The sequence below is a fragment of the Micromys minutus genome (genome assembly GCF_963924665.1).
Source record: "Micromys minutus genome assembly, chromosome: 27".
Lineage (NCBI taxonomy): Eukaryota > Metazoa > Chordata > Mammalia > Rodentia > Muridae > Micromys > Micromys minutus.
This window is the reverse complement of record NC_137962.1, coordinates 22,080,594-22,108,528: the sequence shown is the minus strand read 5'-3', so window position 1 is coordinate 22,108,528 and position 27,935 is coordinate 22,080,594. Positions and strand designations below refer to the sequence as shown.

Sequence of the window (27,935 nt, the reverse complement as noted above, 5' to 3'; positions counted from 1 at the left end):
ATCTAGTCAGTATTTCTTCAAAGATTTCCTTCATCAAAAATATTTACTTCTAATGTCTGGAACAATCAAGCTCCACAAAAGGATTCCTGATCCACTTTTTTTTAAAAGGACTTTTAAGAATCTGTCTAGAATCAAAAGCCACCCACTAAGAAATAATCTAAACACAACATTGTCTGTTGGCTAGGCTCGCTTACTCATCATACCAATGCTGTTAAATTCAAACTTGTCTCTGAAGTCAAATAGGCTGCAAACTGCAAGTGTGCAGTTGTTTTCCATTAGATAAACAGATAAAAAGCAAGTTTTACATTCATAATGTAACTTATACACAAAGTCTTCAGAATCCCAAATCACAATCTCATTGTTTTTAGTATCGGTAACTTCCTGGCTTCTCTCAATCCTTTTCTCACACATGGTCTGATCTTTTCAGACAGGACTTGCAAGCACACCCTTCTTCCCTTCAGAGACCTGAGCTTTCCAAAAGCCCAACCTAAAAGGCCCAATTCTGTAGGGAGAGGCCAGCCTTGCTTTTAGGCTTCTTCCTCCAGCCCACCTCCATTCTGCATTGAAAACACAAAAAAGGGGTAAAGGGGGAGTTTCCGTAATGGTGCAAGAGTCAGGTCATTGGCTACACCTGCCCAAACTAGAAGCTAGAAGTTCTACTCCATTACAACGTAGGCATGTGGTGGAGGGCGGACTCACTGTCAATACGTGCCTCTTGATAGTTTCAAGGCCAACTATGCTCTCTAGTAGAATGTTGAGTTGTGAAAATGGCTAAGAGTGGGAGGGAAAAGGTAACATGATTTTCAACACACACTCCACGCACGCACGCACGCACGCACTTTAAAGATCTCAATACTTCAAGTGGCCTGAGACTATTTCACTCTTGGCCAAGAGCCTACCCTCCCCCCCCCAACCTGCACACATTCCCACCCTCCAACCCCCTCCCCCCAGTCATTGCTATGTTCCTCATACACACAGCAAAACCCCTTTCCCCTTCCCAATTATATAAAAAAAAAACTAAACAGATAACTTACTTTCTTTAAATTATTTTTTAAAAGTCTCTTAAAGATTTGACGTTTAAATACTTCCTCTCTTCTGATACGTTAAACACAACTGCTTAATATGCCCTCCACATTTCAGTTCTGGCAAGAAGAGGGAAGATAACTACTCCAATCAACCTAATTAGGATGAGGAGAGGCCAAGAATAGAGTGTTCTTAATCCTTCACAGCTTCAGCACAATCTTGCCTCTCTAATACCAGTACGAACTACAGATGTATGAGGCAGCAGACAAAATAACCACGGCCCCCACCACCCTCCCACCTGTCTCAATAGCAATTTATTCCTTAGGTGACATATTTCATAAGGGATGTAATTTTCGTAGTCTAGTATCAGTAGTCAAAACAAAAAAACAAAACAAAAAAGTGTTTTTTGTTTTTGAAGTTTTTGCCTCTTTTTTCTTTTTTTTCACTTAGGAAGAGGTGGAAGTGGTGGAGGGGGTTCTGATGGGAGGGGTGGTGGCCGAGGTTTGTCTGTATTGCCAGATCTGGAGGAGATGCCACCAGCTCTGGGATTCATATATTCACCGTAAGAATGGACAAATTCAAATGCAGGGGGCTGAGTGGGCTGAACACCCTGGGCACTAAGCAGGGAGTGGAGCATATTCACAGTATCTTGATAATCTATTGACTGAGTTGTGTTGTGACCATTAGCCCCAGGAGGACCTTTATCCAGTTTCATATGAGGAGCTCGAGTTTTACAGCTAGGCTGGGCAAAGGGCAGGCCACTTGTGTCTGAGCTATGCCCAGGCAGGGTCATTGTGGGAAGAGGCGGGAAGGGGAAATTCAAGGAAGATTTAGTACTCTTGGCAATCTTGGCTGGATGATCAAATACTGCTGCCCCAGTCTCTTCTGGGGGCCCCCTTTTTCGAGTAGAGCTTGAAGAAGACAAAGTACTAGACAAGCTATAGGTTTTGTGTGCTAAGGTGCTTGTCTGGCTGCTGTGTTTTGGATCACTTGGGCGTTTGCTCACAGGGCCAACCGGCAGCTGTAAGTGAGAGTGCTTGTGTGAGTGATGGTTGTGATGGTGGTGGTGGTTAGACGGGTGAGTCCTCTGCTTCTCTTTGTGCTCTCGGCTCTTGGCAACACTGTCTTCTACAGAATTGTGCTTGTCACCTGCAGAGTGCACTTTGATTCGCATTTTTATCTCCTCTGGCTTGGAAGAAGCTGCTTTATCTCCGCTAGCCGCTGGGAGTCTCATTTTCAGAGCTGATTTGTCAGCCTTTTCCAGAAATGGACGCTCAGGGTTTTCTGAGCCCTCAATGGGCATTTTTAGAATAACCGAAGAATGGCTGTCATGAGACAGGAGATTCTGGGCAGCATATGCATACTGTGACTTTACATTGGCCTCCATATTCTCCAGCTGCCTCTTCTGAGCAGCCAACTCTTCAGCGTGCTTTGCACGGTATTCTTTAAGTGAAACTTTAGCTGATGGCACACTCTTGCTAGTCTGCTTCTGGGAAGCAAATGCATTCGAGCCATCGTGTTGCAAGGAATGATCAACTCCAATAAGTGCTAAATTCTCACTCGTCCGATGACCCTGAGAGGCTTCAAGTTTAAAGGGAGGCTGGGAAGACAGCCATCGTTCACCTTGCAACATATCCACACTAGTCAGACTGCCTGACGACTCTTCAGAGGCAGGCAGGGAAGGCACTGCACTTGTAGACGTAGTTGACATGCTCATTAAGCCTGCGATAGTTGTGTCTGAAGAGGTCTGAGAAATCATATTGAGGATTGTCTGCTCCGATGTGTTTTCATCCGCTCCTCGGTCATCTGGTTTGGTTTTCATGGCAGCCTGGTATGCCTAGAATTAAGCAAACAAATCTTCACTCCAAGAATGCACTAAGGGGTAGTGCACAGAAATGACAACCAAGGAGAACTTCCTGATGACTTCTATCCCTTTGTATGTACTTGGGGGGGGTGTTGAGATCAGGCACGTCTCAAACTCAGAGATCCTCCTGTCCCTACCTCCTGAGCACTTAAAGGCATTCATTGTTACACCCAGAATATAAAACCAGTCTTAAACATTTAGTATAAACACTTAGGGCTGCAGTTAGCCTTTAAATAAATTCTAGAAAACTTGAGCTTTTTTATAAAAATAAAAGATTAAGTAACTCTAAGCTTCTAAAGGCAAAAATGATCTACAACTCACCAAACCTAGAATTGATCTGAACTAATAAGAAATAAGGGACATTTCATGCATGGTGGCACACGCTTGCAGAGCACTTATATGGTAGAGGCAGAGGCAAGAGGATTAAGACTCCAAGGTCAGCCTCTGTAACAGCAAGGCTCAGGCAGCTGGAGCTATAGGAGACCTTATCGCAAAAGGGTTTAGGAGAAGGCCTTATTTCTTTTCTTTTCTTTCTTTCTTTTTTTTTTTTTTTTTTTTTGGGGGGGGGGGGTTGTGCTGGTGATAAAAGGCAGGGCCCTGTACAGGTTCAGCAGTCGAGAAAACTTGCTGCTGTTGCAGTGGACCTGGCTGGATTCTGTCCTCAGCAACTATAGCAGCTCACGCCCACTTAAAAGTGCAATTCCAGAAGATCTGACACCTCTGGCCTCCACGAGTACTGCATGCACATAAATGTAGGCAAACATACACAAAAAATAAAAATAAATCTCCCCCAAACCCCAGGTCTCAGTATATGTAGCCCCAGGTAGTGGCAAGCTCAGAGATCTTCCCGAATCTGTCTCCCAGTGCTGATATTAAAGCATGCAGCACCATGCCCAACAGTAATGATAAATCTTTCTAAAATGAAGGAAGGACTCTTGCTCTTGCTCTTTCCTTCTTGCTCCCCCATTCTCCCCATTACCTCCCCCTCTCTATGTGCTCATGGCTGGCCTCTACTTCTCTACAATCTCTGCCTTTCTCTGCCTCTATTACCCTCTCAACTCCCCTCCCTATGCCCTGAATAAACTCTATTCTATACTATTTTTAAAAAAAGAAGAAAGGAGGAGAGGTATGGAAGAAGAGAATAATACATTTTTAAAGGTTTCTCTTTTTTAACTATTGAGTTAATTAAAATTTTAAACGTAGGAGTGCTCTATCTGCATGCATGCTTATACCCCAGAGAGGCATCAGATCCCTTTATAGAAAGTCATGAGCCACTATGTGAATGCTAGGAATTGAACTCAGGACCTCTGCAAGAACCACTGAGCTACCTCACCAGCCCTAAAATATTTTTAAAGTAGCTAATATCAAAGAGAAAATCACACTCATCTTTTAATTCCATCTATACCTTGTGCCTGCAGTCTTTATCCCTTGAAGAACAAAATCTCAATTTGTATACATACTATAAAGACACAATTAGTGCTAAGAAGGAAACTCCAAACCTAGTGCACACATCCAATTCTGGTATATTCAACTACTGCAGTTAGTTAAGAGAAAGAAAGTTTGTCAGCAATAAGTCTTACCCTCCAGTTCCGAATACGTTTCAGCCTGCTTGGCGTTTTCTCTAGAATCTGTAGAAATTCATGTGTCAATTCTACAAACAAAACAGTCAAGAGATGCTCAGAGACAAGAATGAAATCAAACGATAATGACCTTAACTAACTCACTGTTTTCAAGTCATGTCTGGCCAGACATGTGACAAATCAAGATGTGCGTTTCAAGGTCCCTTACACTAAAACTTACCATCTAAAAGTTCCAAGGTCACAGTGGCGTCAACATACTCCCACCAGTGCTTCCCGTCAGTTGAGACTGGGATCTCCCAGTTGGACCACTTGCAAGCCAGATGGATGCAGACACAGGCCACCACAGGAGGTGTGTACTGCAGGCTAAATGTGGTCAAATGCAGGCTGACATCAAAGGGAAGGAAACAGAGAGTGTCATGAGCCCTCAATTCTCAACCCTAAACTAAAACTCTCCATTATTTAAAAAACAAAAAACAAAACCAAAAACCACGGGAGAGTGAGAAGAGCAAGAAATATCCTGTGCTCTGATTCAGCATTCAACATGATTTTCTTCTTTCCTTTTTTGCTTTTTAAGATTTACTTTCGGTTATGTGTACATGTCTGTGTTGGGTATAAGCACAAGTGAGGTGTCCGGGGAGGCCAGAGGTGTTAGACCTCCTACAGCTGGAGTTGCAGGTGGTGGCGAACCTACAACAGGCCCTCTGGAAGAGCTGTGTATGTGCTGGGGACCAATCTCTTCAGCACTTCAATGTGAGTTTCTATTAAAATATTGTTTGGGCTAACATTTCTAAATTTCCTAGTATCACACATTGGTTAGTGAATAGGAAACCAAAACAAAAAGAACAAAACAAAACAAAACAAAACAAAAAAAAAAAAAATCTAGGTAGTCAGCCTTGGTGAGGCACCCCTTTAACCCTAGCACTTGGGAGGCAAGGGCTGGCTGGTGGGTCTCTGTGAGTTTGAGGCCAGCCTAGTTTACATGGCAAATTCCAAGACTGCTTGTCTGTCTCAAGCCAAAACCGAAAGAAAAGAAAAACAACCAAAGCCAACATAGCAGATGCTTATGATCCCAAAACATGGGAAGTAGAGTTCAAGGCTGGCTTAAGTAATGAGATCCAGTCTTAAAAAATAAAAAAAAAAAAAAGTTGCTGTCTCAAATACAAATACACCTGATTGGTTTTTTTCAAAGATTCTATTTGGGTTGTAGACAGGTGTCATTCTTTGGCTGCCTCAAACTCACAGCAACCCTATCTCCCAATTACAGTACTACTATACATAAAGCCTGACTCTTCCTTTAAATTTGTTTCATTTCTCCTCCTTCCTTGTGTGGGTGTGTCTGTCTGTTTGCCCTCCCGCCTGCCTGTGCTTAGCAGTGCTGGCTTACTAAAACTGACCTCACACTTGGTGACTGAGGATGACTGAGTAAACAATATGGAAATCAGGGGAGAATAAGCAGGTCACTTAACAGAACAAGCTATATACTAACAGCTTTTACAATATTTTTTAAATTTATTTTATAATATATATATTTCAAATACATGTAGACTTTCCCATTGCTTGGGCAAAGGAGAAGAAAATCAACAACCCCCAAAATCCAAAATGACATGAATGTTCAGGTTGTGCTCTTGGACATTTTTTAGCAAAGACAGTGCATAGAATTATGTATGCTAAGTAAGTACAAAAGCTCTAGCAAATTAAAGGGATAGAACAAATATGGGATAGGTAAAAAGAATCTGCAGAAAAATCCATTCTCCAGAGCACTGTCTACAATACAATATCAAAGGTCATTTCTATGGTCTTTTAGCTCTGGTTCACTAAGTGATACTATAAACCCCTCAAGAGGTGACAAGCCCAGCCCAACCCAATTCCAAACCCAAAAACAAAAGAGGAGGAAAATAAAAATATAAACCTGTTGGTTGCCATGAAGTAAGATGTCTGTGCTAAGTCCTTGCTTGCTAACAAAAACAAAAGAAAAAGACATTATTAGTTCCATTTTCTCTCAACAAACACTTAGTAAACATGTCCTACGGCACTGCAAGTACTGCAGACGGTGGGAAACTAGGCAGCACAGAGAGTGTGGCTGGTCACCTAGCGTTTATATTCTACTCAGGTAAACAGATCACTGACTTTGGGGTCAACTGGGATGCTGGCAACTGAACACAGGGTCTTTCAGGCCAAGCACATGTTCCACTGACTTCTAATCTGAAGTTAACAATTATGCTGCTTCCAGATCTAGAGACTCAAGCTTTATTTAGAACAGGACAGAGATTCTGATTCACGAGGTCACTGAGAAAGACCAAGGTAAGAGAGGAGCCAATTGGACCTGGCTCCAAAGTCAGAATCCAGGAGGCCTTGACATTATTTGGAGAAAGGAACTCTTTGTTTTAAAAAAAAAAATTTCAACTGAGTAGACTGTGATTTAATCCCTTGAACATCAAACAACACCTGTTTCAAAAACTACAATGAGAAATAAAACATTCCACACACCCCCCAAAAAACAATCAAGCAAGACAACCAATTTTTATCTTCTGTAGAATTTCAGAGACTTTTCTAGAAAAGCACATATCCATGTCTCTCAACAGCAATCCCCAAGAGCAATCGAGAACTGACTCCCAAAGTTACCCTGCAGCCTCCTCTGCTTGTGCCAAGTGGCACATAAACACCACCCCCACACCTTACCTATGACACATACTAAAAGATGTTTGTTTTAGGTTTTAATGTACAGTACTTGTAGAAACTCATACATTTTCTAAAATTTCAATTCTCATAAAACAATATTAAAATAAGACTAGTCTCCAGTTTGGCACATAAAACTCTAAAAGACAATGCACAATAATATTTGTCTTTTCAGGTTTTAAATACAACCCAGGACTTGGTGTGTATTAAGCAAACGCTTCACCACTTAGCTGTACGTCCAACCCCAGATATTCCTTTTTCATTTGCTGTTTGTGTAGTGAATAGGTCTTAGGATGCAGTCTGTTTATCTTGAACTCAAAATATAGCCCAGGCTAGCTCAGAACTTAATCTTCCTGCCTCAGCCTAAGTATTGGGAATGTAAGTGTGTGCTACCACACCTGCCCCCAGAGACTATGGACACTATCTAAATAGAGGGAACCCTTGAGGAATAGGAATGTTACTCAATGGTAGAGCACTTGTTCTATGTCTAAACTCTGTAACACAAAAACAAACATAAGCACAGGGCAGGGCACGGCAGTACTGGCATCTAACTCTAGCATTTAGGCGGCAGAGCTCTCAACTCCACCCAGCCTGGTCTATTTAGCAAATTTCAGTCAAGCCAAGGCTACAGAGTGAGGCTGTGTCTCAGAAATAAATATTTTATACCATTTGAGAACTAATTTTTTATCAGTACTGCACAGATAGTTCCTTCAAGGTGACTCTTAACCAACTATAAATCCTGTTCCAGTAGATGTGACTCCCCCATCTAGCCTCCAAGTATACCAGCTACACATGCCAGTCACAGACACTCAGGCAAAACACCCATGTACATTAAAGTAATAAACTAGTATAATTTTTAAATCCTACCCAATGTATTGTGATTAATAGAAGTTCAAATGAATTCTGTATCATCACTGGGATTTCCTTTAATTACACATGAACTAAAAGAAGATCATCCATGCTCAAAAAGGAAACTGTACTTGTCTACATGTGTTCATACGGGATGTGGGGTTAGGGCACTAGAATACTACAACTTTTGGAAGTCAGTTCTGTCCCCCCACTGTGGGATCCAGGGTTCAAACTCAGGGGACTTTTCCAAATCTATCCTTACACCCGGTCAAATACCCCAGACAAAAGTTGACTCTTAGTTCCTTTTCCTGTTTGGCTCACAGTCCAGCCCATTACAGTGGAGAAGCCACAACAGCTGGAACATGAAGCAGTGTCACATGTATGGAGTCAGGAAACAGGGCTCCACTTCTCTACTGCACAGCCTGAGATCCTGGCAGGGAACAGGGCCGCCCCACATCTAGTCTTCCCACCTCAACAGAATCAACATAATTCTCCACACACAAACCCAAGGGCCTGTCTTCCAAGTGATTCTGTCAAAATGACAATACTAACCGCACTGTCTGGTTAAATTAAAAGATCTAAAAATAGTTTCCAATTGGTCAGAAGCCAGTGTATGACTCCAGCCAAGCAGGTCTTTCAGTCCGAATCTGGAACAAGGTGGCTGTGTTATGCCTGAGTCTAGAGCCAGGTACAGCCCCAAATAACTAAGCAATTCAAGCAGTTAGGGTTACTTACCTCGGACAAGTTGGGTACACTTTACCACATGTGTATGTGGGTGATCAATTGTTAGTTCAAACCCTTTATAAAGAAAAAAAAAAAGTAACTGGTTACTTTTAACAAAGCTAAAAATATTCAATACACTTAATCTCTGAATTACTAATGGCCCATTCACTTTTCTCTCTCAAAAGTACTTACTGTCCAGAGACTAAGTGACTCAAAGTATCTACCATCTCCAAAGCGCTAGCAAAGGTACAACAAGTAAGATCTAAAGACCACGGGAGGAGACCACCTTTGAACACAACAACCTCTTTTTATGGAGGTAGAGAGAGAGCTTTAGGTTTAGAGTGGGTGTTTCAGAGAGCCGAGTGTGACCCAGCACCCACATGGTGGTTGCAGTTCCAAAGATCTGACTCTTCTGATCTCTGTTGGCACCAGATACATACATGGTGCAGACAAAAATGAAGGTAAAACACTCATACACTTACTTATATAATGAAATAAACCTAATAGAGGAGGCTGGAGAGATGGCTCAGCAGTTAAGAGCGACTGTTCTTCCAGAGGTCCTGAGTTCAATTCCAACAACCACATGGTGGTTCACAACCATCTGTAATGAACTGATGCCCTCTTCTGGTGTGTCTGAAGACAGCTACAGTATATTCATTTACATAAAAAATAATTACTTAAAAAATAAAAATAAACCTAATAGAATGTTTGAATGCTTTTCAGAAACAAAAGAATATAGCACGGCTGAAAGAAACAGCCATACAAATAATGGTGGCTTCTGAAACTTAATTAGTCTCTTTCATATGGGAAAGTAAAGAGTAGGAAGAGACAGTACCACGTAGCCCAGGCTGGCCTCAAACTCACTATGTTGCTGAGAATTACTGAATTTAAGATCCTCTTACCTCCAGCTCCCAGATGCTGGAATACAAGAATGTGCTACTACACTCACTTTGGACCTGAGGACTAAATATCAAACATAGGGTTTGTGAATGCTAAGCATTCTACCAACTATTCACTCTGTAGCTGTGCTGGCTGCAACTCTTGGCAATCCTGCTTCTGCCTCTGCCACCTGAGAGCTGTATTACAGCATCTTAAAACCTCACTGTGATCCATTTCGTCAGCTCCACTATGATGTGTACTGATTGTTTGATCCTATTTCAAAAGGTCATTTCCAAAATTACTCAACAGGGCCAGTATACTGAAAAACTGGCATAAGTAAATTTTCTTGAGTGCATAAATAAAAACCCCAGTCATGTATAGTAGTACACTCAGGAGGCCTGGCAGATGATGAGTTTTTAAAGTCAACTTGCCTACAAGGTGAATCCAATCTAAAAACCAAGTAAACAAAACACAGACACATACATAAAGAGAGGCGGGTACACACAAGCAAAATGCTATTATCCAGATACACTGTCAGACTATTAACAATTCACGGGAGAATGAGTAGCCCTTTTGGTCATTATTTATCAGGTTAAAAACTGCCAAACTAGCCAGGTTGTGGTGGCACATGCATGCCTTTAATCCCAAAAAATGGGAGGAAGAAGCAGGTGGATCTTTGAGTTCAAGGCTAGCCTGATCTACAGAGTGACTCCAAAAGAGCCAAAGCTACACATATAAACTCTCCTGAAAAACAAAACCAAACAAAAACTAGCAAACTACCAGATAAATCAAACATTACAATGAGAAAAATTAAAAATAAAATCTTGACTAAAAGCTGTTTCAAGGGTCAGCAAAAACCTAACACTGTGGAAACAGACCAGAGTTAAGTAATGAATGGTCTGTTTCCATTTAATGAGCCCCACAGCCATTATTAACTAGGAACCAACTCGTCCCAAAGCTTTCAAAAAATTTTCTCCCAGTCTTACAAACTTTAACATGAAATCAATATTCTATACACATTTTTCATGCTTTAAAGGAAAATTAACTTACCTAAGGTCTGCAAAATTATGCTCTCTAAAATCACCAGATCTTGAACTTGTTGTAGGTAGGCCTAAGGGGGGAAAAAAAACAGAAGTTAACGTCCCACAAATGTGTAAACAATTTTGAAAACAAAACAATGAAAAGGTATGGATGGAGCTCCCTAAGAGATGGCTCTTCGGGCTAGAGATGGCTCAGTGGTTAAGAGCACTCACTGACTGTTCTTCCAGAGGTCCCGAGTTCAATTCCCAGCAACCACATAGTGGCTCACAACCATCTGTAATGGAATCCTATGTCCTCTTCTGGGGTGTCTGAAAATAGCTACTTCTGGTGTGTCTAAAAATAGCTACAGTGTACTCAAATAAATAAATCAAATCTTTAGGAATCCAACACTCCCTCTGGCCTTCACAGGCAACGATTATATGCAGCACACTTAAAACTTCATGTAGGCAACTACTAATACACGTAAAATTCCTAAACTCTTAAGAGAGGTGGAATGGAAGATAAAAGCTAGTGTAAGAACTGGAACATAGTTTTTATGCCTATCCCATTCAGGTCAGAAAAAGCCCAAACATCAAGAGATAACACTTTATATGTAAGGCTACTTAAAAGCACAACTGCATTTTCAGATATTTTAAATCTTATAAATTAGATAATCTAGAAATGAGAAATAACACACGAGAAATTGTCACATTGTATTTGCTCTTTAACACTGCTCTAAGCATCTAACATAAAAATTTACTCAACATTAAATTTTTCTCTTGTATTTATTTACAAGAGTTCAAAGAAACTAGGCATTGTAGTTCACACCTTTAATCACAGCCCAGGGAACAGGCAGGTGAAATGGATCTCTGAGTTGGAAGCCAGCCTCTCTGTTGAGGTTTGGTCTGTTGCTATGTAATGCTAAATTCTGTACCCACTATGAGTGTGTTCTCACGTTTACAAGCTTTGCTTGTGCAAATCTTGTTCCTTAGTCTAAACCTAATGGTTAATTAAAATACTGGAGGGATTAGATGTAGGTGGGTTTTGAGTTACCTGGTTAGGGGAGAAGGAAGAACAAGAGGAAAGGAAGATGTAAACACAAGATAAACCATCAGCACAAGGCTATGAGAAACAGCAAGTATCTGAGGTTACACCTTTGGAAGGTAGCCAGGCCAACAGTTAGAAAAGTATATTAGGGGGAACATCCTCATAGAAGCAAGGGGAAAAGGGATGGGAGAGGGGGGAACAGGAAAAGGGAATAACATTTGAAATGTAAATACATAAAATATCCAATAAAAAATACACCCCCAAAGAAAAATAGATAAGGGGCTACCCACCATTAACTGCCAAAACCGAATCAAATAATCAGTCTGAATCCCAATTATTTTTAAGCTAGTCAGGGATACGCTTAATAAATTGGTTGTCCTACATGTCAGCGAACCAATGTGTGGCAAGAACTCACTTAGAATCCAAGTTTAGATCTTAGGTAAAGAAAGTCACAGCACTCCATGAAAACCCAGCTGAACTACAGCTCTCAGAAGGCTTGGTTTGCACTCCTGTAGCTGCTGAGAAGAGACACAGCTTGCAGTTCTTCCAAGAGCTGCACGCTGCTCTGGAAAGCTAGCACTCTTCCAGGCGGAGAGCATGGTTAGTGCCAAGGTCCACAGAGAAAACCTGCAGCCTAATCTGGGCCCACTGAGTCCCCAGCTCGGTGTCTGGTAAGACACCGCTCCAACCAAGCATGGTAGGGCACGTGGGCCAGGGACCAGTGAAGGCTGTTCAGGGAAGGTCTAAAGCCTCGCAGAAGCACAGCAGGCTGGAGAGGCCCGGACAGGTCTAGCAAAAGGTATAAACTAAAAAGTCTCAAGAGTCTAAACAGATAAGGTATTGAGCTTAAACAATAAAAGGGAAATTAATATAAAAAATATTTAATTTAAATAAAAAAATAAAGTTCTTAGGGAGAAGTTTCAAATTAAGAAGGAAAACTGTTTTCTGTATTCTGGACAGAGAGAAACAATGCCTGACACACTGCATCCAAATTGCATGTGGTCTTGCCTCACTCATTAGCACACTGTGTCCTCTGTGGGAGAAATCATATTAAGACAGTCTTGAAAAAAGAAGAGACTGAGAAATTAGATGCTAAATTAGAGATCTTTAAGTCAAAATAGGAAACCCTTAGAAGAATCCAATTTGGAACATACAGTAATATCAAAAAAACGTAGTTCTAGACAGGAAGGTTGCATAGGGGCTTGAGAAATTAGAATGGCAACGCATATAAATATATGGGATTAAGATTCCAGTTTCTGCTGATTGAAGGTAACTTCAATAATTAGGTCAAATAGGTTGTGTTTCATTTTATAGTTTTCAGAATTGAGATATGTACACATGTTCATACATCATACAACTGATATATACATGTTCAGAGCTCTACTGGACTTCTGCCTGGAATGATTCTGAGACTGCATTCATTAGAGATGATAGCTGTCCTGGAGATGCCTTTACAGATTAAAGCTGATGATGCTCAGACATATGCCCATTAAATACAAAAATTTTATGAACATTACGGTATGAAGCCTACTCCAGACATAGCTTACCTGTAGGTCAAGCCATTATAAAAATACCTAACAGAATTTTAAGAAAATGTTAGGGAGATATGATATCTCCCAAAAATGGTTTAAAATGTGCTTGGTGAACTTTCACTTTAAAAAGAAAATTTTAAAGTGTGTATGTGTGTGTGTGTGTATACACATGTACACTGTAGCTGTCTTCAGACACACCAGAAAAGGGCGTAGGATCCCATTACAGATGGTTGTGAGCTACCATGTGGTTGCTGGGAATTGAAATCAGGACTTCTGGAAGAGCAGTCAGTGGTTAAAAACCATCTCTCCAGACCTGACTTTTTTAAAAAAGCCAATGAAACAGCACAGGTGCTAAGATACACTGGGTAGAAAGACTGCTGATACCAAAATGAAAAGAATCCCAAAATGAAAAAAAGGAGATAGGTTATGTATCTCCTTTTTGTTCCAACAGGAAAAGTTGTATTTTCTATCCAAATTATTGAAAAGATTTAACTCTGGACCACCCCCAGAAGATCTTGGCTACAGACAAAAAGAGGGAGATTGGCAACATTAACAAAGCAGGTAATGCATGCACTGATCCTGCTACTTAAGAACAGCTGAGACTACTGACAGAGACAAAAAGATGTATCTTTGCATAACCAATAGAGTTGACTACCAAATCCTCAAGACTTTTCATACCATTCTTTTAAATGGTATAGATAAAAATATTATAATCTGATATATAATCTAAACTAACTTCTAAAGACAGATGTCTTTCATCTGCTCAAAGATCAGAAAGATCCTTAACTGATTTGTGCACCCTGCATATATGCATACAGATGTCTATTAACTATGTATTGATTGTAAGGTTTGTCAGACAGGCCTTATCGGATTCACCCTCAGGGATGCCGAGATGCTGTTCTGCTCCCTGCTTGATTTTTCCTCAACTGCAAAGCTTTTTCCTCTAAAACCTTGCTTCCAAGACATTTTCAGAATAGCTAGTTCACTTGGCCAGGCCTCCAACTGTCCAATCTGGAGTTTCTCAACACACAGAAGCTGAACATCGAATGCTACAGCCAGCTCTCTTCCAACTCAACCATTTTCCCAACTTCCCTTTGGGGCCCAAACAGGAATTCTTTGCACCAATTCAGCAGGTAGCAATTTCATCCCAGTCCCTTAAGTTGAGGTGTATGGTTTTGCTCATTTTAGAAATGAGGCTTATGTTGTCGTTTTAAGGGATGATTTACAAATAATTATGGTCTTGGAGAGTGAAGAAACTAAATAAGGACCTTAGACTTAGGGATTTTTATCTTTCCTTTTTTTTTTTCATTATCTTTTTTCTCTTTTAGATAAAAGGATTGGAAAAGGGGGGCTACTGAAAATTAAAATATCATTGTGGAGTGAAAGGTGAATTTACTAAACTCACTGTTTTACATTTGTTTATGGTTCTTGGGAGAAGAGACCTGCACACTTTAGCTTGTGTGTGCAGGTAAGAGGACAACTTGGAGGAGTCTGTCTCTCTCCACTCTCTTTCCCAGTAAGACCACTTGCCGGCCCTACACTGAGCTTTAAAGTCTTAGTTAAAGGTAGCCAGGCCTCACATAAGCTAATAAAATGCACTACCACTGAGCTATGCCTCCTCCCCACTCATTGAGAATTACAATAAAGTTTAACAAAAATTTATTCTTTCAAATTCTACAAATATGGTTCTTCTATTTAAAGAATTCATCTCTAAAATGAAATGAGTTAAGGTAAGGAGTTAAGAGATCATACTGGCTAAAGAGATGCTTAGCAATCAAGAACTGACCCACTCTTCAAATGACCCACATTCAATTTCCCAGCACCCACAGCAGCTCACAACTATCTCTAACTTCAGTTCTAGGGAATCTGAATTTGTGCAGGCACAATATGTATACACACAATATAAAAATAAAAAATTGTCAGGCACTGGTGGCACAGCTTTTGAACCAGGTAATCTGAGGCAGGGGCAAGCAGATTGCTGAGTTCAAAGACAGCCTGATCTACATAGTGAGTTTTATGACAGCCATGGCTACACAGAGAAACCCTGACTTGAAAAACCAAGCAAACACATAAATAATAAAAGTTTACATATCAAGAGAGAACAATTTGAGTACTCTTCTTGTCACAGAGCTTCATACTTACGGTTCAAAACAGAGACTGGGGCTGGAGAGATGGCTCAGTGGTTAGAGCACTGACTGATCTTCCAGAGGTCCTGAGTTCAAATCCCAGCAACCACATGGTGGCTCACAACCATCTGTAATGAGATCTGATGCCCTCTTTGCCCTCTTCAGGTATCTGAAGACAGCTATAGTATACTTATATGTAATAAATAAATAAATAAATCTTAAAATAGTTAACTTCACAAGCTCTCTTCTTCACATACTGAAATAAAAATCTTCCTATTATCACTTCATTTGGGCTTAGTACTCAAAGTAAGGAATAATGCGACTATGCTTTGGAGAGGGGAAAGGTGTGTTATGGTTTGAATGTGAAATGTCTCCCACAGTCTCATGTGTTAAAGGGTTCAGGTATCAAGCTAAAGAGATAGTTCAGCAATCAAAATGTTGTCAAGTTAAGCTGTTGCAAGGCTAGGAGCCTGAGTCTGATCCCAGGAACCCAGCTAAAGGGGGAAAGAGAGAATCTATGTCATGAAGCTGTTCTGGCCTCCAAACAGCTGGCTGTCATGCACACGCACACACACACCCCACATATTTATAAGTTAGGGTGTGGCTCTCAGCTGATGGGCCTTTAGGAAGTAATTGGATCATGAGAGCTCTGACCTCTCAGTAGGTTAATCCAGATGCAGTTATAATCTGATGGCACTGTTGGGAGGTGAAGGAAACCAGAAGGCTGGGCCTTGGAAGTAGGTCACAGGAGCACACCCTTCAAAGAGTGCATCTTGCCCCTGGCTCTCTGCTACTGCTCTCCCACCATAAGAGCACTTTGCTCTCTCTCTCTTGCTCCTTCCTGGCCATGATGCTCTGCCTCATAGCCATGGGACCAAAAGTAATAGAGCTACATAACCATGGGTTGAAACTTTTCAAACTGTGAGCCAAAAGGAAGCCCTTCTTCCCTTAGGTTGTTTTTTAGATGCTTCATCATAGTGATAAAAAGTGGGTACCAATGCTTGCTTTTTGTAGCATATATTAAAATTAGAACACAGAAATTTCCTAAAAGTAAAAACATATAAAATTCCATATATCTTCTTCATAAACCGTGAGTCTTACACCCATAAAAGATTTAAATAACCTAGTAACAGAAATCCTAACTTTTCCTCAATTATGCGTGTTAGAATTCTCAGTGTCAATCTCTGACTTCTAACAGCAGAACTGGAGGCAGCTCAGAAGTCAGGAGCACATCATGCTCTTCCACCCAAGACCCCCATCAGCTCACTGCCACTCATCCCTCCAGTCACAGGGAGCCAAGATCCATCTCCGGCCTCTATGAACACCCACACTCACACAGACACATATGTGCATATTTAATTAAATACACCATCTTTTTAATAAATGAACAAAATCAGAAGTCAATTTGTTTTTTTCTTTCTTCTTTTTTTTTAAGACACAGGCTGTCACTCTGTAGTAATGGCTGCTCTCAGACTCACTATATAAACCAGATTGACCCTCAAGGAGATCCACCTGCTTTCTAAGTGCTAGGATTAAAGGCATGCACACCAATCCAACTTGGGGAAGAAAGAAGCTTTGCAACAGAATGTTTGCCTAGCATTTTCTGAGATCCTAGATTCAACACCTAACATCACCAATACACACACACCCCAAGGAAGCATAAGTGAAAATAAAACACGTATACACACAAGATGAAGGTCCAGAGTACCTATAGAATTGCATTCAATAACATTTTTATCACAGAAAAAGAGGTGAACTCTAATCTGAAATAATTTTTAAGAGTTTGACCCCTGACTTGAAAAAATAATGACCATAATGTTTCTCAGCCTTTTGGCTAAAATCAAATGTAGTAATAAACACACATAAATTTTGCTATTTCTAGGCATTTGGTTCATTTTCAGACTGATGTTTAAGTATGGCCCTTTCTCATAAAAAAATTTCCACAACAAAACTTTACCTTTAAAAAAAGCTTATAGTATAGCCAGGTAGCACATGCCTGTGATCCCTATATTCAAGATGCAGAAGCAGGTGAATCTCTGTGTTCACACCCAGTCTGTTCTACAGAACCATTTTAGGACAACCAGGGCTACACCAAGAAACCCTGTCTTGAAAAGCAACAAAAAATGCTTGTAACACCAAGAAGCCAGGTGTGATGGTCCACACCTTTAATCCCAACACTTAGGATACTGAGGCAGTCTGGACATTCTCCTTAGTTCAAAGCCAGGTTGGTATAGAATAAGTTCCGGGTGAGCCAGAGCTACACACAGAAACCTTGTCTCTACACAAACAAACAAACAAACAAACAAACAAACAATACAATACAATATGAACAAAAAAGGAAGTTAGAAAGGAAGAAAGGAAGGAAGGAAGAAAGTGGAACAGAGGGAGGAAGGGAGGGAAGAAAGGAAGGAAGGAAGATAGAAAAAGAAATAACCAACAAAAGAATGCTTATACCATCAATAAAAAGCTGGGAACATCCAGGTGATGGCACACACTTTTAATCCTAGAGCTCCAGGGGCAAGGCAGCCAGAGTTTGAGGTTGGACTGGTCTACAAAGTGAGCTCTAGGACAGTCAGGGTACATAAAGACCCTGTCTTCAAAGCAAAACAAAAACAAAAAGCTGGAAACGATGTGTGCTTCTTGACAGAACGGTTAGAGGTAAATGTGCATGTGTATGATAAACTACTACCTGGACATTTTTAAAGAAGAGAGAATAAGAAATATTCTGGATATAGAGGGTGGAAAGAAACTTATTCAAGTGATATAATTCTTCTTTGCACTTATGCAGCTTTCAATTTTAAGACAAACTTTTAGATAAAACTGATATATATTTTAATTTTCAGAATTCAACACTGGCAGTGCTGAAGAGATGGCTCAGTGGTTAAGAGCACTAACTGCTTTTCCAGAGGTCCTGGCACTCCAGTACTCCTTAGGTCTGAGCCAGCCTGCTCTACATGCTGAGTCCTAGAAACTACATAGTGTGATCCTGTCTCAAAAAATAAAAACTTTTTTTAAAAACTTATAAACCCATCTTTAAAAAAAAAAAAAAAAAAAAAAAAAAAAAATACAGGCCTGGAGAGAGGTCCTAAGTTCAATTCCCAGCAACCACATGGTGGCTCACAACCATCTGTAATAGGATCCGACACCCTCTTCTGGTGTGTCTGACAACAGCAACAGTGTACTTATATATAATAAATAAATCTTAAAAACAAAACAAAACAAAACAAAAAACTGGCAGGGCGGTCGTGCACAGTGGAAGGACTTCTGAGAGTTCAAGTCCAACCTGGTCTACAGCCATGGCTACACAGAGAAATCCCATCTCAGGCTAAAAAATAAAAATAAATAAAAATTAAACTCTGAAAATTTTAATAGCCCAGAAATAGCCCAGATTCAAAGTTACAAAATGAAGTGTAAACAATCACTCACCTCACTCCTTGTGTCAGGAAGTGACTCCTGTGGATGGAGGCAGGTGTGTGCTACCTTGATGACATGTTCCAGTTTTTTTGGTTGTTCTTCTACTTTTGCTGCTAGAAACAAGGCCGCTGGAGCCATAGACTTCATAGAAGGGGAAAAAAAATCATACTTGTTATTTATTTATTAATGATAATCAATCTAGGAAGAACTAATTGTCAAACAAATCAAGTCTCTGCCACAATCTCAGACCTCTTGCTAATACTTTTTGCCACCTGTGAAACCATAGCCTAGTCTTCAGCAGGCCCTCAGGTATTCATGTAAGACGGCAGACCCTTAGCTGCTGCCCACTGGAAGACCTGCTAGAGAAGGTCAGCGCAAATGCTCTCAAACAAACACGGCTCATCATGGCTGCCTAATTTTGTGAAATGTGGGTGGGAGAGAATTGTAGAATTCTTAAGAATAAATTTGGGGGGCTCATCAGATGAAGTGGTGATCTATGTCTGAAACTCCAGCACACATACAATCCAGGTTTAGCAGCACATCTATAATACCAGAATTAAGGTGCAGAAATAGGTGGATTCTAGGGGCTCAGCGGTCACCAGTCTAGCAAAAATAGCAGGCTCCTCTGTCGGTGAGAGATCTTATTTCAGAAAAATAGATACTAATAGAAGACTTGATGTCTACCCTCTAGTCTCTGCCCCCTACACACAAACAAATGTATACAACACATGTACTAAATAAAAATGTTTTTGTTGGATATGACAGCCCACACCTGCAATCCCAGCACTCCTTAGATCTCTGAGTTCAAATCTAGCCTGGTCTACATGGTATGTCCCAGAAACTGCATAGGAGATCCTGTCTCAAAAAATAAACTTTCTTTTTATTTATAAACCCATCTTTAAAAAAAAATTACAGGGCTGGAAAGAGATCCTGAGTTCAATTCCCAGTAAGCATATGGTGGCTCACAGTCATCTGTAGTGGGATCTGGTGCTCTCTTCTGGTGTGTGTGGAAACAACCACAGTGTGCTCATATACATAAATACTAAAAAAAATTACAGGTACTAGGAATGTGGTTCAATTGGTATGGTACTTACCTTCCATTCACAATGCCACATAAAAAAAGTGGGGGGCGGGAGGGGGGGCACAGACATAGTGGTACACCCTATAGTCCCAGCACTGGGATCAGTAAATTTAGTCATCCTCATTTACATAGTGAATTCATCAAGGTCAGCCTGAGCTACACAAGACTGCCTATAAAAAAATAAAAATAACCTGGCTGTGGTGTCACACACCTTTACTCCCAGCACTGGGGAGGCACAGGCAGGCTCTAAATTCAAGCCAGTCTAGTCTACATAGTGAGCTCCAAGACAGCCAAGGTACACAGAGAAACTCTGGCATGGGAAAAGGGGTGAGGACACATATCACACAACAAAAAAACTATAAATTATCAAAGTCACGAGACAGAAAATATTTAGGGAAGAAAAATAATTCAAGCCAATTTACATGTAAAGATCTCAAAAACTAACCATAAAACCCTGAAACATCGTAATCCTTATCTGTAACACTGCCTAAATTGCAATTTTTAGACTAAAGTCTGCAATACTGCAAAGATTATCTGCACAATTTTCTCTATTCTCCCATTACTCTTAAAAGCTAAATAAACTGGAACCAGTCTAGATGTCCAATCTGTTCTAGATGAACAGATTAAGAAGGACAGCATTGGGAGTGTATCCATTGGCAGAGTACTTGCCCTCATTCTGACCCAGTCTCCCCTACCTCTCCAGGGACTGAGTTCAGGTTGTCAGGCTTGACTGCAAGCACCCTTCCCAGTACCAGGCATGTTACTAGACCAAGACAAGATTTCCCTATGTTGTGCAATGCTAGCTAGCCTCAAACTGGCAACCCTCTGCCTCAGACTCCCTAACACTAGATTACAGGCACTTGTACCTACCTCTAAGAGGCAATTTTATACCAGTTTACACTATGCATTTCCTTCATTAAAAACAACAAAGCAAGCAACACCTCAGCTAAGCTTCACCAACTGCTTGTTTTAGACAGGAAATCTGAAGACAAATATAATATAAACTCCTGGGGGGGCTAGAGAGGTTGCTCAGTGGTTAGAGTTCAAATCCCAGCAACCACATGGTGGCTCACAACCATCTGTAATGGGATCTGATGCTCTCTTCTGGTGTGTCTGAAGACAGCTACAGTGTACTCATATATAATAAATATACATTTTTAATAAACTCCTTTGGAAACAGGCACTATTACTACTGAACATAAAGTCAGAAATCTGGAGCATGTGGTCACTTGCACAAGCCACACAACTAGTAAACAAATCAGCAAAATCCCAAGTCTAAACCCAGTGTACACACTTTTAGTAACTGCACTTTACTTCTCTTTTTTGTTTTGTTTTTTTGAGACAGGGTTTCTCTGTGTAATAGAGCCCTAGCTGTTCTGGAACTCACTTTGTAGACTAGGCTGGCCTGGAACTCATCAAGTTCCACTTGCCCCTGCCTCCTGGGTGCAGGAATTAAAACCATGCACCATCCCACCTGCCTAAACTTCATTTCTTATAAATCAACTAATGAGGGTAAAATATATCCAAATCTGTTGCTATTAAAATAAGAGTCTTTTTTCTTTTGGTGCTATGGATTGAACCCAAAACCTCTAGCATGCTAAATACACACCGTATGTCATACATAACCAAGGATTTTAAAATACAACATAAAACAAATCAGAAGTAATCTACTGAAACTATTTCCTCACTTGAGAAAAATTTGAGACAGTACTTGTGGGAATTCAGATGGTGAGTCCTTAATTCAAGTGCACAGAAGCAGCAGGACTCACACTACTGGAACCAAACACTGGGAGGAACTGAAACCAATACACTTGATAAATGCTTTCGGCAGGGTAAACTGACAACAAAACTTTGCTTATGTGTACCCTTGGCACTTATATTAAAATGTTTACAAGGGATTTATGTAAATGCAAGACTAAGGGGGGGGGAACTTTTTTAGATAAATAGATAGATAGATAGATAGATAGATAGATAGATAGATAGATAGATAGATAGGGATAGAGATATATCCTCCCCACCCACCAGGGTTTTCTCGGTGAAGCCCTGGATGTCATGGAACTCAATTTTTTTCCAAGGGCTGAGCCCAAAGCCTTGCACCACCACCTCCAGGCCAAGAAATGTTTTTACAACACAGCAGAATCAACCAGAGGTAAACTATTGTAATGATGAAAATATTATACAGCCGCTTCCTTTTTCCAGGTAGAGAATCTAGATTAGGGCTTCACATATGCAAAGCATGTAAACAAAGCCACACCCCCAAGTCCTTGAGACCCTTCTTATAATCAGTTGGGAGATAGAGGATTCAGCAGTTAAGAGCACTAGCTAATATCCTAGAAGACAGGTTTGATTCTTAGCATGGCAGCTCACAACCACTTGTAACTCCAGTCCCAAGGGATCTGGTGCCCATTTCTCATCTCCTCAGGCACCAAGCAAGCATGTAGTGTACAAACATATATTTAGGAAAAACATCCATACCTAAAGAGCCCCCCTCCCAAAAAAAGGTTTTAAATTATTTTCAGGGTGTTTGAGGACAGAAATGTGTTCCAATCTCTTTTCTTTTTTAAACCAGGTCTCTCACTGAACCTGGAGTTCGAGAACTTCACTAAATGCTGGCTATCTCCACCTCCCCAGTGATGCAATTACACCTAGATGCCCCATGTTAAGATTTTTTTTTAAATTCCTTTTCTAGACTGGAGAGATGGCTCAGCAGTTAAGAACACTGACCGATCTTCATAGGTTTTTGAGTTCAATTCTCAGCAACCACATTGTGGCTTGTGACCATATAAAGGGATCGGATCACCTCTTCTTGCAAGCAGGTATATACAAGCAGACAGCACTCCTACATTTTTAAAACCAATACGTAATCTATGATATTTTTTTCTATTTACTTTTATATATGAGCATGAACACCTGCATCTGGGCCACCATTTCTCCAGCCCCTGACCTACCACAGCCAGATTTCTTTTTACAGAACTTGAGAAGATCAAACTCAAGCCACCACACTTGACTGGCAGTTGTTTGTCCACGATGAGCTATGCTAGCCTCAGACTCTTTAGATCCTCCTCCCTTGGCCCTCAAGACCCGAAATGACAAGTGTACACTACCATGCCCTATCTTCTTGCAGCCACCTAAATAATGAGAAACAGCACAAAGAGAATGTTCCAGAAAGCTGTACAACAGGGATATGGTGAGGCATGGTCATACTAGTTCATATACAGAAGTAGGCCTGGGAAACTGCATGTCAAATATTGATCAATGATTACCTCTACAGGCACAGGGGAGTTTTCAATGCATATTTCTCTATCGTTAATTTTTACTATGCAAATTCATTATGTTTGTAATATAAATAAATCAAAATTCATAAGGCAGCTAGCAAGATAGCTCAGCGGGTTAAAGTACCTGACGGGCAACTGCCCAAATTCCACAACCTGACCCCACGGAGGAAAGAGAACCAAGATGTCCTCTAACTTACATATGTGCACCACACAAGTGTGAACTGCATTCACACACACTTCATGTACATTACATATGTACACACACACACACACACAAAAGCAGGCTCGACAAGCTTAACATCAAGGATATCATGCTTTAAGCCCTCTTAAATCTAATTTTAACTGATTACAGTGAAATTCAAATTATAAAATTAATGTTATATAAAGAGGGTGTGCCAATTCCAGAATATGCAAAAAATAAAATAAAATAAAATAAAAAATTAAAAAACCCAAAAAACCAAAAGCGAATCCTCTAAAAAAGATCAACTACTTAGTTAGGGCACCAGTTACGGTAATGTTTGCCTTCAATCTCAGTATTCTGAGGCAGGTGAATCTCTGTGAGTTTCAGGCCAGCCAGGGCTTGCATAGTGAGGCCATCTCAGAACAAGAAACAAATAAAAACAAACAAAATATGATATCCAAAAGAATGTACCTGTAATAAAATAATTATCAGGTCATTAACTCAACCAGCTTACTGCAGGTACTATGGAAATAAACAGAGGTCTGTCTTAACCAAGATTAGCACAAAGGCAATAAATAAGAAAGCACGTCATCAAATTGTCATCAAATAGGCAAATCCGTGCTAACACTTAAGTGCAGTCTTTATTACAATGAAAGAGAATACTTGTCAGGCATGTGTTCCTGCTCATAATGCCAGTGCCTGGTGATTCAAGCCAGCCAGAGCTAGACAGCTCAAGTTCAGCCATTACTATAGAGTTAAGAAAAAGAATGAAAAGAAATGGGGAAAGTTGAATGTAGGAAACCCTCATAATCACAAAGACAACTAGGGAATTCCTCTTTAATTCCATTCTTCATTCATTACTTCTGTTTCAGTGCTATCAAATCACCTCAATAAAATCTAATTGGAACTATGGGAGCTAAGGAGGAAAAGGGTAAAAACGTCTGATCACCCAAAATCAGGAATTTTAGGATCAAGAGTTTCCTGTTACTCCTAAGTTGAACTCTGCTGATTTCTTACAGGAATTATACTTAGCTTCGAATTTTCTCCTTATAGCATCAAAACAAGACAACTCAAAATGTATTATTTCGGCTAGAGATAGCTCAGTAGTTTGGTTCCCGGTACCCACCTAGGTGGTTCACAGCAGCCACGTATCTCTAGTTCCCAGGAAGTCCATGTCCTCATCTAGCTGCTGTAGACACTCACACACTCTACTGTTCACTAACACACACACACACACACACACACACACACACACACAAACACACAAAATCTTTTTTTACCCTAAATTTGAAACATGTTTTCTCAAAGACTTTTAAAAATGTTGAAAAATCTAACTTATATTTGTCTTCTTATGGCCATAACCACTCTGAAAGCTATATTTAAATCATGCTTGTTTCCCTAACCTTAAAATGACTAGCCCTAAATTCTAAACTTAAGACCACAGTTCAGTAACAACAACACCAATCGTAAAATAAGCATCTAGACTTGAGCCAGAGGGATTTCACATAGAAAATTATACTCACATATCGATGGAACTGTGTGAAAGACTGGATCATGTAGAACCGGTGCATGTACACTATAGCAGTATTGATCGTCAGTTGTGAGCTGAAGTGCTCCAGTTAAGGGTCAAAACCAGACAATAGAATCTCCTTCCCAAAGGAACAAATGGCCAAGCACAACAGATGATCCCACAGGAGAGTCAAACTTAATCTTCCAGCCCAACAGCAGACAGTTTTCCTTCACTAAGTAAATCAACTGCCAACTACAACATGTGTTCTACCTCACAGGTCCGAAGTATGAACTTATTGACTGAATAAACAAGTAGCAAGGTGTAAATAAATATGCAATACAAAGCTACATACATCTCAGGCTTCCTGTCCTGTCACTTGCCTTCTGCAAAGATGATCCTTTAGCTCAGTAAACTTTCATTATGCTGACTTTTGGGTGGAAGGGGCACGCGACAGCACTCGTGAGGTCAGAGGGCGGTTTGCAGGAGTCAGCTCTCTACCTATGCGTCCCAGGGATAGAACTCAGGTCATCAGGCTTGACCATTTCCTGATGGCCATCTTTGCCTGCCTAACTTGAAAACGGTTTCTTTTAAAGTGTATCAACATTTGCCTGGCTGTATGTGCACTGTCGTGGTCGTGTCTGGTGCCCCCAGAGGTCAGAAGAGGTCATGAGATTACCCTGAATTGCACTTACAGATAATTATGGGCTGCCATGTGGGTGCTGCCTCAACAGTAACTGCTGAGCCTTCTCTCTAGCCCAACAAGAATAACGTATTAAGTATATTTACCAGGCCCTTCCTTAGTAGGCTCTTGAAACTTATATCTCTCTTACCTTCAAAACTTCAGTAACTACATTTTCCAGTTCTACTTTCTTTTCTTTTGGTGGGGGGAATGGGAGAAATGGGAGTAGGGGCAGTGTTCAAGGCAGAATTTTTCTATGTATCCCTGACTGTCCTGAAACTTGCTCTGTAGACCAGGCTGGCATCAGAATTAGAGATCTAGGGCTGGAGAGATGGCTCAGTGGTTAAGAGCACTGACTGCTCTCTCAGAGGTCCTGAATTCAATTCCCAGCAACCACATGGTGGCTCTCAACCATCTGTAATGGGATCTGATGTCCTCCTCTTCTGGTGTGTCTGAAGACAGCTACAGTGTACTTATATAAATAAATAAATCTTTAAAAAAAATTTAGAGACATGTTCACCTCTGCATCCAGAGCAAAGGTATGCACCACCACACCCTGCTTAGCTCTGATTCCTTCAAGAAATATTACATGACCTCTGAAGTATAAAACCTTTGAAATTATTTGATGATCATCCACTGAAAAGAAACTCTTGCATTCCTCTAATTCAGTCTTTCATTAATGGGCACCATTCCAACCTCTCCAAAAACTTATTCCCGAGGACCTCAGCAACAGTCTGCATAAAGGTGACAAAATAATGGTGACAAGTTTAAACACACATTTAAAAGGTTCTGTAAATGCAGAAACTCAGAGAGGTTTAATTGTGCACTGACTGAAATGCTGGGGAAACGGATTTCAGTAGGAAACAATTAGCAATAAAGAGAACATCGATTTGGAACAATATACAACCTTCAGACTTAAACACTCTAAACCAAAACTCTGCACTTTTTTGAGACAGGGTCTTACTTGCCCCTAGTTCCCCAAAGCTCAGATCAAAGGCATGGGAGACCAGGACCAGCCCTCAGCATCACTCTTAAATGTTACATAAGTGAAAGCTGCAAATAATATATAATATATATATTATATATATTTTACACACACACACACACACACAAACTGGAAAGAACTTCATCAGTTTTGCCACAAAAGACCATATTTACATAAGGAAAAAACTGGGGGAGGAGGGGAAAAAAATCACTAAACTACATTGAAAATTAATGAATGAACTATCACTAGTACCCCAAAAAACAAAGACTTAATATTCTGAAAACTCTTTAAAGCATATCAACACGTATACCCCCCACACACATAAACCTAAATTGTCATCTTTCCTTCGTTTTAGATTCTATGAAACGAGAACGTCTGAATTTGTCAAGCATAGTGGTGGACATGGGGGGGGGGACAAACAAGAATTTGACAGGTTAGCCAGCAACTAAGAGAAATAGGCTTAGAACCACAACTGGAGCACTAATCCTAGACCACCTTCCTAAGTCCTTTGCGCACAGAATTTCCTGAAACCCTTTTTGGACACTTTGGGAGGTAAGAGTCGAGAGTGAAACGCCTTAAATGGAGCCTTGGCTCACGGCAGAAAGGAGACTCTCAAAAGCCACTAAAACAGGGCAGAATTCAGAGAACGGGCTCTGAGAAGGAGTAGCGAAAACACAAAGACAGGAGAGGTTCGAATTCGCAGCCCGGCCGGTGGCACCGGTGAGCGAGCGGGAAATTGACTCCGCCTCACTTCCCTCGCGCGAACAGTGGTTCGGCCAGCGCCATTGTGGGCTCTCCCCACTAGACTCCCAGCTCCTGCCACCACCTTACCCACTTCTGTCCCCGCCAGCGTCGCCGGCCTGGACGCCGAAGCATGGCCGGACGCGCTCCGAGGCAGATGGCCTAGGCCGAAAGGATACACGTTAAGACGTTGTCCCATGTCCTGGAGTAGATTGGCCGCCTGCTGGCGATAAGAGAGTTCTTTATCTGAGTCCACTCCAAAACGACGCGATGGGCTGTTTTCCAGCTGCTCTCGAGTAAAATACCACCGTTTGTTGTTGTTCTTCCTCTCTCCCTCCATAGTGCTTCAACCAAGAGGCAGCGGCGGGGGCTGCAAAGCACTTCCCAGCGTCACCTAAGCGGCGACACACATCCGCCGTGCCGAGACAACTGCGACGTGACGAACTTCCTCCAAGGGTCGACCACCAGGTTGTGACACACTTCCGCTCAGGAAGCCGGAGATTCGAGCGCCTACTTCCGGAATGAACCCTGCGACACCCCGTAGACGGATGGACAGCCAGTCGGCAGCTAGGAACTGACTGGCGGCCGGGACTCCAGCGCGGGTAATATGATCCCCGGTGGGCGGGACTACCTGAGGTTATTCTTTAAAAGTCTCGTCTCTCCGCGCGAGAACTGTGTTAAGGTCGCCTGGCCGGCGGCCCCTGAGTCGCTTCCGAGGACGTTTGTGATGGAGGCGCCTTTAATCCCGGG

The 27,935-nt window shown here is 41.0% G+C and overlaps 1 protein-coding gene across 2 annotated transcripts; it reads right to left on the bottom strand.

Annotated features, from left to right (window-relative positions):
* Positions 1–1,353: 1,353 nt before the first annotated feature.
* On the bottom strand, positions 1,354–27,525 carry CCNT1 (cyclin T1; the record flags this gene model as incomplete). Of its 2 annotated transcripts, XM_080939558.1 has the most annotated exons (9): positions 1,354–2,860; positions 4,468–4,538; positions 4,688–4,851; positions 6,377–6,422; positions 8,728–8,790; positions 10,645–10,705; positions 18,746–18,874; positions 24,794–24,875; positions 27,365–27,525. In XM_080939558.1, the coding sequence occupies 9 exons, from the start codon at positions 27,523–27,525 to the stop codon at positions 1,466–1,468; spliced, it is 2,172 nt and encodes a 723-aa protein (XP_080795684.1). In that variant the 3' UTR covers positions 1,354–1,465. The 2 variants fall into 2 exon arrangements, with proteins under 2 accessions (XP_080795684.1, XP_080795685.1); XM_080939559.1 differs by lacking the exons at positions 4,688–4,851; positions 6,377–6,422.
* Between the last annotated feature and the right edge of the window lie 410 nt (positions 27,526–27,935).